Raw genomic sequence first — 12,165 nt, forward strand, 5'->3', positions numbered from 1 at the left:
TATTGATATTTGCAACATTGTTTGATTGTTGTTACACTTGCGTATTTAAGCAATCGAGAGATTAGAAATTATATTTAATTAAAATCCATTAGAGGTTTACTTAATATTTCCTCAAATTTGACAAAAAATATTAAAAGTTAAGTTCAAAAACGACATATAAGCTAGGAAAGGACGGGACCAAGTTTAATTTTTGAAACTATTTTTAGAATTTACTTTTGCTTATTTCTCTTTAACTTTTCACACATTTTACCCTCATACAAATAAATCATACATCCCATATATAGTTACAAACATTTTAAAATATATTAACACAGTTTATAAGATTTATTTTCTGCACATCGAAAGAATATTTTTAAGCTTAAATTGGATTATCTCTGCTTGTGGCTTATGACATTTCGATCTGGTGCTTTCAAGCATTCCAAGCGGGATTACGTCTAAGTGAATGGATATTTGAAATATTAAGTATTTGACTTAAATACTGAAAATGTGTTTATGTATATTTCATAATTTAGAGTATGTTTCATATCGGTCATCTCAGAATTAAAGTTTTCTTATTTAATTAACAAAATCTTTGCTTGTTGATTATGACATTCGGTTTGAAGAAGATTATGAAAAATTACATTTTAATTAACAACTAAAATGGATTTGATTGAAACTTCAAGAATCTTGAACTTGTGTGTATGTGCGTGTGTGTGTGCGTGTATATGTGTATGTGTATGTACTTGGACAATGCAAAAACCCGCATAATTGATTGAGACATTGATTGATGGACAGATGGATTTATAAATTGTTGAGATGAGTGCACAAAAACTAATTAATTGTTGCATTTACATCTTGAGTTTTGCATTCGAATTGAAAATGTCGCATTTAATTAGAAAATTGTCATGGGAAAAACACTTTTACGCTCGACAAGAGACACGAGAGGCCAACAACTTTGGCCAAGTGTTTTTCACTAAGCAGGTAAAAGGAAATTTTTACGATAATTAGCACTTCTCCTTCCTCACCAGTCCTCGCCACCTTGTCCTCTTACTATTTACTTACTCGTCTCAAGAAATAGAAACGAATGGAAAGAATAAGTTTCAGATTCAGTTTCAGAATCAGTTTGTTGTTTTCGTGTTTTTATCGCAAACGTTAAAAATTGATTTTGACACCTGAGATGAGACAGACACACACACAGAGAGACAGAGAGAGACAGAGAGAGAAGACAGAAGAATAGGCAATGGGAGTGGAATTGGTAAAGGAAAACTTTTTGTTACCAGAGGAGAAAAGTTTTAAACTAAAGTTACGCCAAAAATGGATGCACATAACAAAAACAGAATTAAGCATTAAGAACTGCTAAAGACAGCTCGAAGCGAACACAGAACCAAGAAGCCAACAAAGGAGAATAGGTAAAAAGAGAAAAATAGAATAGGAGAAGGTTTCTAGGGAACAAGGTGGAGGTGGACGTGAAAGAGATGGGACACAGCAAGGACTCCATACATATGTAGCTTGTGTCGAAGATTACATGAACATTACAAATACTTTTTGCCATCCTCTTTGCTAGCCTTGCCACACCTGACACACACACTGTCCCCTACATAAATAACTATGTCACAAGACTTACACAGAGACGTTTGTACACGTTGCGTATACGCAACTTGTGCAGTTTATTGAAAAACTTGTTTAATTTATAATGATAGAAGTCAGGCTTAATCTTCCTACCGCTACGGTTTAGCCTCTTCTTCTGCTCTACCATTTGACAAATTATGCAAAGAATGCGCAACAAATGCCATAAACAATTCGTGGAAAATTAACTTAATAGAGAGAAAAGAAAGAAATGTATGAAGGAGAGCAAAGCGGGGAGCGTGGAAGATGAAGAAATGGAAGGACAGGCACTTAGTAAAACGCAATTGAGTTAAAAGTGAGGCGGATACACTCGTAAATACAAACATATATTCAATTTAATGGAAGGCGTGGCATTAGTAATTGAAGTACAGTACACTTTAAACAATTGACCAACTGAGTTAGTGACTAGCAAAACGAAATTATCCTATCGTATCCTAAATAAAAAATGCTTATATTGATTATATTTAAGATAGTTTTTTATTTCAAACTCAACGATCTAATCTAATATGTGTAACATTACTAATGTTAATTAGTTTTTTAACCAATTTAACATTTATCTTCACCTTATTTATTAGGTATTCCTAACTGACTCTGGAATCATCAGGACTTAAGCATTCTCTCTCTCTGTCTCTGCCTCGTTAGGCAGCAGCCACTGTTTACGGTAAGTCGAAAGAAAATTCACCCATTTTGATACTGAATGTACGCGAATTATCCAAACGATTACCCATAAGACTGGGGTGGGATCCCTCATCGATTACTGTGACCAAGAGCAACATGGACATCCTGCCAGGCATGGTCATGGCCAAATCCTAAGCCCAAGCCCAAACCCAAACCCAAGTTCTGTGAAAAGAAAAATGAAACAGATGTACAGCAAGGGATTCGAGTCGAGAGAATGAAACTTCTAGCTCACACACAAAATCTCCTAATGGCGCAGTAATCAAAAGTCATTATGTCGGAGAGTAAGCAACCAAGGACAACGACATTGAAATTGAAATTGAAGGGTGGACGGACCGCCGAACTGGCAGACGGACGGATAGACGGCCAGACAGACGGACGGACGCATGTTGTGCCTGTCGTGCTGCCTGGGAATCATAGATCGAAAAGCTTACAAAAAGGAAAATTACGCGTATTATGACCACAAGTAGAGCGCTCTAAGGCGGGAGAGTTCGCATAGAGTAGCAGAGAGAGAGAGAGAGAGAGGGAAAGACTGTTTTATAGGGGAGGGGGGCCCATAACAAAAGGGGCACGTCCCAGTCCCAGTCCCATTCCCGGTCCCAAGCCCAGCCCTCGTTTTCTTATTAATTTGTTTGTCAAAAGCAAATGCAAGCAGGAAGCAACAAAAATCCGCCAAATCATTCTGGACACATTCAACCACATTTGGCTGCCCCGTTTTAATGGCAAGCAACAGTGTTCTCCTTTTAATCCGAGGGGTTGGCAACAGGATAATGCTAAGGCAGCGATTAGTCATATAAGTAGAATGAATGTGCCGCACACAGGGGTAGGAGATGGGATGGAGAAGGGCAAAGAATTGGGGTCAACTAACCCGCGGATTAGGCTCAACTGCACGCACATAGCATCACCATGAGTTGACAAGTATCCCTGAATATAAAAATATTTCTACTCACTACTTGCAGCCGTCGATCCTTTACTTAAATGCCACAACACGTGCTAAAGAACAGGAACTGGAAAGCGAACAGAGTTTCGATTCAGGCCAAGGGCATTAGCTAGGCAAATTTCCAAGGAAATCCTTCTACAACAAAACGAAATTCCCACGAATTCATTTATCTAATTTACTCAATCATATCAAATCAAATAGAGGCTTTAGTCACATTCAGTTTCTTTAAAATAAATTTACTCGAGTTCAGAGAACTCGTTCATCAAAATCTCCTTTCTACGAAATTTTATGTATGATATGTACATATGTGAAATATATGTATAATTGGGGGAATTTCGACAGAAAGTTTACATTTTGCAATAAATTGCAAATCATTTAACGCACAATTCAAAAGCCCTGTTGCCCCCCATTCTTCCCTCGTCGCGCGCGTTTCACGGCAGCCACTAATCCAGCCAGACATAATCGAACAAAGTCATTCCCCGATCTACCATATCCGATCGATCGTAATCGATGGAACTGCTAGCTTAGTGAGTGGGGGAGATGGCATGCTTTCGATTCCTGGACTGTTTACTCGCGCACATGTAAGACACAATCATACTTTAGAGATCCCCGTCATGGTAGATATAATTATTAAGTGATCATTCTCCTCATTTTCGTCTTGTTGTTGTTCAATTGTGTTTGTTTATCTGCCCGGCCATAGAAATAAACTTAAAATCTCGTGCAATCATCCAAAAATAGACTTAGTTTCTCGATTATTCAGATTACCCAGGCAAAGAGAGAGATGCAAAAAAAAAAAAGCATAGAAAAACAAATAGTACTATATGAAAATTTTACGAGGGGGGCACACGACGATATCGGAAACGACGAAATGAGGATGAATGACGTCACAAACAAACGGCCAGTCGTAGGCGTGTGCCCCCTCTTGGTGGCGCTAACGTCACTCCTGTTTTTTCCCCCATTAGGATCCAGAAGATCTAGATAAGGTTTATTTTTGTTAAAAATGTTGAGGGGAATTTTCATTTTGTTGTTCTTTGGAACTGAACTAAATGCATCATTGTCTTTGAGTGACGTCACAAGTCCAACCAACCAACAAACATAAATCCTTCACTATTTCACTCTTTCTCTCAGCTTCGCTCTCTCTCACTCTCTCTGTATCCCGATGGGCGGTCAATTTCAAGTGCAAAGTGGCGAAAGAATATCAAGCAAAAATGGTTCAGCTGATTGAGTTGATACCAACGCCACCACGGGATTTCGGACTCTTTACGAGATTGCGTCTTTTGTCTGATGAACTTTTATTTATTTGTATTTAAGGGGAATTGCGTTTTGTTTTTACTACGCCCCCACGACCCCAAACGAATATCTCTTCAGAAGGCTACAAGCGTTGAAAGCAACCAAAGGGGGGAAACAAAAAATTAAAATAAAGTTGTTCTTCTCAATTCTAGTATTTAGTATTCTTTCAAATAGTTCCCACTGGATTTAGTGTGTTTGATGTTGAACTAGCAAGAATTCAAAATTAATGGGCATCAATGCTTGGTTTTCTATTTTCTTTTGTTTTGATTAACTTATCAAAGATCAAATCAATTTTAAAAAGACGGAAAATTTGCAAATCGATAAATGGGCCAATTCGTAGAATGGGCCAACAACTCAAACGATTCCAGAATCTTCACAATCCGCTAAGCACTATCATAATAGATTACATTTATAACATTTCCAATGGATATATGGCGTTGAAACAAGATCTCAGCACTTTTGCATGATAGACTCTCCAAGTTCTATCCAAAAAAATGCCCATTTAAATTGCCATAATCTTTAATTTTATAACTTGTTGGTGATGATATGAAAAATTCAACGCTTCATTTTACACACTACTTATCAATTTGGCTCCCGGTTGGGTCTCTCAATATCTATCTCTCTCTATATGTAAATATCTTTGTTTTTAATATCATTACTTAAATCGCATGATATTCGCTTCTTTCATTCTTGAATTGCGATGATCCAACATTTACATACATACATATATCTACATATAATCGTTTTGTTGTTCTTGGTTGTTTTCTGATTGACGTCGACAAATTGCATTGAAAATTTGCCTAATTGGCCAGTTTGATGTTTTCAGCAAATTCATAAAATTTTACGCCTATCATGTGTCGATAAAATTTGAGTTGGCCTAGCTGTGGCTAGACACGTTAGCTGCCTGCCTGGGCTAGGTCGGTTGGTCTTGGACTTGGTTTTTGGTCTGCGTCTTTTGGCAATGCTCTTGGGGGAAAAGTTTGTTTGTTTTCATAAACAGATATAACTTATTTTTCAATAAGTATTTTTGAATTATTAAGTTTTTGTGCGATCTTCCTCCTCTTCCTTTCCTTTCCTCTCCTCTCCTCTCTCTCTCTTAGCCAATGTTGTGACGCAAAAGTAGTAAATTCGAACGCTTAACTCGATGGCCTGCGAACGAACGCTTCCCATATGCAAAGACAACGCAGCAACAGCCAGGAGATGGAATCTCCTTCGCCTCCGCAAATATTAATCTCAATTACCTCTTCCCTATTGCGGAGGGATGGGTTTTCAGTTCATTCAGCATTTTATTTGCCAGTGCAAACACACAAATCAATTGAAATTTTTCACACCTCATGTGATGACTATAAAAATATTGAAAACATTCCCGTATATAGCAAACAGTCGTTAAAATATCCACAGGATATTTTGGGGGCACTTAGACTGGCCTCGTTTCCTCAATAATTTAATAGAGAAAGTGTGAAATTTTCTTTAACTGACAAATTTCCGTATAGTCTTTGGCCGAATGGAAATTTTCAATGATTTTTCATTCCATCAGCACAAATGAGATTTAAATTCAGCGCCCTTCTCTTGATGCTGACAGATGGCGTTAGTGGGCAAGCAAATGTGAAATATAGAGGGCGCCATACAATAACTCTGAAATTTTCCAATAGAGGGCGCCAAAAAGTCGTTACTCTGGCGGATAAACGCTAAAACATTTAGATATCTAACAGTTTTTGCACTTTAAATATCCATAACTTATCTCACTATCTTTTAATTCAGCATAACCAACATTATCGTAATCAATGTTTAATACAACTGCATCTATCTTATCTCCAAAAACAATTGTTTATATTTGTGGAACATGCAGAAATAGCAATCACAATAGCCAATTGTGATAAGAGGCCCCTTCAATACCATAAACAAACTCCCATCGCTGACTGATAATACAGTTCACAATCAAATTGAACAAAGAATAAAATCGTTGATTAATCATCTAAATGCATTTATCAAATTATTTAAACTTCGACTACATAAATTTTAAAATATAAAGAGAATAAAGACAATCTCAAGCTTCATTTTATATAGTCCAAAGGGAATTTACTACGTCACTACTCTCGTCTTATTTGCTCTCACAACTAACCGAATTGAGATAGTACCAATATTTATTCACAAACTGTTTGTTGTACAAGATATTAAGGCCTAGACGTAATAATTTTTGATGCAGCCTCAAAACTGACTCATTGCCTTTTGGCAGTCTCTTTCTGTAGTCCTTATCTGATCTTTGGGGTCACTTACAAGTGCTAGTACCAGAGGCGGATCTATTAAACATTGTAAATGTTTCAGGGGGCTGAAAAAAGACGTTAATTCATCTCAAAAACAGTTTAAGAGAGAGAGAGAGAGAGTTTTAATACATTTACTTATTTTGTTCTTTATTTCACCCCTCTTGGGAATCCGCCACTGATAGTTTTAGTTTAGATAGAGCACCTGTATGTTTGCATAGCTGTACTCTTCTTTGTCTCTCTCTCTCTGTTGCTCTATTTACTCGCCCTCTCTCTGTCTTGCTGTTTTGTGTATCTCTCTGTTGAGCCGGCTTTGGCTTGGCACTCTCTCTCTCCCGCTTTGTTCACCTCTCTGGAACTTGTGGACCGGCGTTGCTCTCCCTCTCTTTCTTTCGCTCGCTTTTGGCATGCTTAAGTACCGCTTGCTCATCACTCATACGCCAGTTTGGTCTCCGCGCTCAAAGCGAATGCATCGTTCAGACAGAGGGGACGCGGGCTTTGTGTATCGGGCGATATTTTTGGGTATCTGGTATCCGGGGTTATCTCGCATTGTCGGAAAACAATTCTAAAAAGTTGGCAAACAAATTGCCAGCGTGTTTGCTAGTTATTTTTTTATATTTTTGTTGTTGTTTTTGTTATTTATTGTTTTTAACTAACTGTGCCTGTGATTTATGTGCGTGTTGTGTGTGTGTGTTAGATAATAATTGTTATTATTATTATTATTATTACCCTTCGCGGTCCGAAAGAAGTTTAAAAACCAAAACACACCGAAACCCATCACAGAGAAGATAGACAAAATTTACATTAATTACGCTCAAAATGTGCAGCTAACGGCAACAAACAACTAAATAATAGTAGAAAGTTTTTATTATCATTATTTTCGGTTAAGAGCTTAATACCAGCGAGAAGAAGCAAAAAAAAAAAAAAAAAAAGACGCAAAACCCAAAACGAACAAAACCGAAAAGCTAAATTTTGCGTGTGAAAAAAGAGACGAAAAAGAAATTTGATTTGCCTTTCTTCTGCTATTTTGGTTTATTTTTTACAATTTCATTTCTTTTCTTTTTCGGGTTTATTTTTTTTTTTTTTTAACTTTTTCTTTGTTGTGTGCCAAAAAACAAAACACAAAAGACAATATAAATAATATTGGCAATCATTTAAACGCCGCTTAAATAAATAAATAAATAATCAAATTGGTAAATAGATAAAGGAGGCAAATAATGTCCGGTCCACTGCCCGAAATAAGCGCTGAACAGCGCCAGACACTGGAACAGGTGAGAGAATTTGCAAGAGTAGAGCATAAAGGTTCTTCTATAGACTGGGCCTCTCTCTCTCATATATACACTGTAATCGTGAAGGTATATCAGATGTTTCTTTCATCAAATCAAAATCAAATCGATAGAAGTTAAGTAATGATTGAGACTGACTAAATGAATCCCAGATGATGTGATGCATCTGCTTCAGTTAGGGTATCTGATGGTTAGCAATTTGTATTCAAGTTCTTTATTGCAAACAACTTCGGGTACTGTGCTCTTCATGATAAGAAAAAACCCCTGTAAATGGAAATGATAAGACAAACATTATGATAAATATATCAGTAGAAAGATTACAAAAGATATGCAAATGAAATGATAAAGACTTTTGCTTTAAACTTATTATTTGTTTATATACATATATGTATGTATATTTATCAGACCAAAGATAAACTATTCTATTTAAGTTTTGAGTCTAAAGTTAATTTAACTCTGTAGAAACTTCAAATTCAAAAGAATTCGCATAATTTAAGGACTACTGAAGGACTACTAACAGATTTCTTGAAGGAGAAATGTATTAAGAATAAGATAGAACAACAAACAGCCATAAAGACTGGATAAACAACTAAACTAAATGTAACTTTGAATAAGATTAGGAATATTGAGGGCAAGGCTTTAAAGTATTGACTATTTTCCATTTGAAATTCCCCTAGAAAACAAAGCGTTAGCCAAGATCGAACAAAGAATTTGAAATTATTCAACAATTATTCATGGTACGTTCATAAATTACAATTAATGGGATTAATGGGATCTCTAGGGATCACTGAACTGACGCTTAACGTTAAATGAACTATGACTAATGATTAGTATAATGGTTTAATGCCTCCCAGATGTAGTCGACGCTTCTCGCTCATTATAGGGGAAACGATTCTTTTCAAGTGACTTTAGTTTACTAAGCCGAAATGCAAATCGCTTCAGTTTTTGGCCCGATTGAAGCACACTGTGCTCTTGTCCCGCTGTCGCTGCTCTCTGGTCAATAGCCCCCAATGAGACTGAGACTGAGACTGAGGCAATGCGCAACTCAGAAACAACGCCGACAATAACAACACAAGACAACTTGTTCTGCGCATTGCTCTCGTAATTTTTTTTGGTTTTTATTTTTTTTTTGTTTTCTGCCCATTGTTGATTTTGTTCTTGTGGCAGAAACTTTAAAAAATTAACTGAGTTTGCGAAATCGAAATGCAAACTGCCACGCCTACAAATAAAATATCAGCCGGCAGCAGCAACAGGAGAAGACAACGGCAACACATGTGTGACCCACAAAATAGTGGAAAATATGGTGACTTATGGTTAAATGGTTAAAGCAACATTGACTTTGCATTACCCTACAAATTATTGCCAGATTATGCACAGAAAGAGTATCGCTAAATTGTGTTATCACATGTGAACTTAAAGCAGTCGAGTTTCTTATCTTAAAGTTTATTCAACCATGTTGTTTGTTGATCCATGTTAAGTACGCCTCTACATTGTGTTTGTTTATGCCCGGCTGCAGTTTTTCTGATATATCGACTTGTGTTCTACGATAAGTCATTGAGCTGATTAGTCATTAGCGGAATACTCTGATAATTTTATAGACTCAGAGTTCACTTGGCGTTTCCTCAAAGTTAATATACCCATTTAATGCCCAGTTTTTATTACAGGGTGCATTCGCAATTGAATAAACAAATGAACCGGTTGCCATCGTCGTCGAGCCACGAGTGTAATTTCCTATTTCGGTGTATTGACATTTTTTCGGTACTCAAAATTTAAGCATCACCCCCATGGCCCCCCATTTGGTTGTTCCCTTTGTTAAGTGGAAGCAAAAAGCGTTGGATAATTGCAATTGCATTTATTACAAATTCTAGATATTATACTTATAAATAAATATGAGCGCTGGCCCGAGTTATCACAACTCGAGTGTGATCACAATGAACTCTAGACCTTACACCCATACATACATATGTATATACTACATGCATACGGGTACATACTAGCCTTAACCCATGGCTTCATTCGTGTGGAAAATATTGTGATATTCAAGTTACACTTTAAAATCAGTTCGAGTAGAAAACTTCTGCCTTGTATGCAATAGTTATTAGTCCTTAACAGTTTTCAATAATTACGTATACGTAACGTTTACTCATTATGGATTAGCAAATGCTATGGACTGCTATGCTTTGAAGGACTCTTAGCTCATGCCCATTTTTGAACTCTCTTGATGATTATTCTCATAACTGATTAAAAGAAGAGGATTCAAAACAGTTTCAAATAGTTATGATCATCAACTCCTTTTCCACTATATCTAAAAATAAATAAAATTTTGAAATATTAAAGATTTAATTTGATTGTTTTGAACATTCAAGATTTGCATATCCATAAAATCTTCTTTCTTTCTTTACATTTTTTGTGTTCAATGTTATTGCAAAAAACGAATTGATAACAAATACATATATGAATAGGTAATTAGCATGTCCATAACTTTCACTGCTGCTCCATTCCATAATGTTATACCCTTGCCAAAAGGGTAGATTCATTATGACCACCTTTTGACCATATTAAGAATATATACTCTATATTTTGGATTCCACACAGTTTCAATCACCATATCTTAAGTACGATTGTTGGATCAGAACTTAGATCCACATTCTGTAGAAGAAAAGGGTAACCCAGCTAACCCCGTTCCGTGGGTTACAAAGTACAGTTTGCATTCGATTCTATACTTTGTTGCTCATTTCTGCATAAATCAAAACAATTCTGACTAATGGGGAATGGGGCAGAGCTTTAGCTGGTTTTCTAAGTGTTTGCATAAATTAAAAACTCGTTTTCCTTATGGGAATCAAGCCAAGATTCATACAAGAGTTGAGGGATATCAGTCAAAACGAAACAAAAGTGAAGAAAAGAAATTTATCGTGTCTTTATTGATATTTGACCAATAGTAAAATATTTATATTTGTGTTTTTTGCACGAATTAAAAACTCAAGAGAAGAAACGTGAGACACAAATCGCACCTTTCCCGTTTCTGGGAATTTTTCTCTTAACGATTTCATCAAATTTTTAGGCGGCAAATAAGGAAATTAACTTTTTCGTTTTACATCTCAATCATTGTTAATGATTTGGAATCTTTATGGCCCAACTTGCATATCCTTTTGATTTGCCATTAAGTATTAACAAGTTTCAAATGTCAAGAAAAAATAGAAAGTGATCTATAATTGGCTGTATTCCTTCAACCCTTTTTATTGGCCTTCATTTAAGCGGATAGCCTCTGCCACAGAAGCTTTCTTTTGGTCAATACAATATCATAAATTTTGTGTGTGTATATCTAAATGGACGGAGGCTACTTGAAAACTTAGTCAAGTTGCAGGTTTTTCAAAGTCATCAACCAAAAATGAAAGAACAAAGCAAAGTCAACGATAGCCAAAGGTACAAAAACAAAATGTGTGTTTTGGAGCTCAGTTATGAGGAAGTTTGAATAGCCAAAAACAATAATCAGTTAGTCCGTCAGTCAGTCAGTCAGTCAGTTGGTTAACGCGGCGCTAATGAAGCACCAAAAAGACTGCAATTCACTTGTCCCTCACATCCATGTACGAATTTCAGTGGCAAGAGAGAGAGAGAGAGAGACTGAAGGAGGAGGAGGGCAGGAAGGGAGGGAAGTGAACCTTCTCTACTACTACTACAACAACAACAGCAACTACTACCTACCAGAAATGCCATTAACAAATAACTAAACGGCCAAACTTGTTGTTGTTGTTGTGTGTTTGTTTTTTGTATTTTGTTTTGTATTCAAGGCGGCCTCGTTATTGAAATCAAAGTGGTGTTGCTTCTCTTTTCAGTTGTTTTTGTTGTTGTTGGTTTTTGTGGCTTAGAGCCAAGCCGAGTTTTTAAATGCGTCATGAGTCAGCAGTAGCAGCTCATTTGATAAGCCATCGCCATAGGCAGGCGCACGAGTTGCAATTAAATGATTATAATTGTATTAACTATGCATTTTAACTTAATGAATCTTTAATCGTTAGCCATCTGAATAGTGGGAAAAGACTTGACTAATAACTAACACATCTTCTTGGGCCAAAATCGAAACAACAATTGGCCATATTGCCACCCAAGGTCA

At 36.4% G+C, this 12,165-nt stretch overlaps 1 protein-coding gene across 3 annotated transcripts in view; it reads left to right on the plus strand.

Annotated features, from left to right (window-relative positions):
* The window catches only part of LOC137578870 (SEC14-like protein 2), a 148,703-nt gene that overhangs the window by 134,065 nt on the left and 2,473 nt on the right, over positions 1 to 12,165 (plus strand). The window contains exons 1-2 of one of the 3 annotated variants that reach the window (XM_068292473.1): positions 7,224 to 7,293; positions 7,900 to 8,042. In XM_068292473.1, the coding sequence (XP_068148574.1) occupies positions 7,989 to 8,042 (54 nt within the window). In that variant the 5' untranslated portion in view covers positions 7,224 to 7,293; positions 7,900 to 7,988. Of the gene's footprint in view, positions 1 to 2,180; positions 2,267 to 7,223; positions 7,294 to 7,899; positions 8,043 to 9,261; positions 9,361 to 12,165 lie in introns of those variants that run through there. The other 2 variants (XM_068292475.1, XM_068292474.1) reach the window with 2 other exon arrangements.

The sequence above is a fragment of the Drosophila tropicalis genome, unplaced genomic scaffold (assembly GCF_018151085.1).
Source record: "Drosophila tropicalis isolate 14030-0801.00 unplaced genomic scaffold, ASM1815108v1 contig_694, whole genome shotgun sequence".
Lineage (NCBI taxonomy): Eukaryota > Metazoa > Arthropoda > Insecta > Diptera > Drosophilidae > Drosophila > Drosophila tropicalis.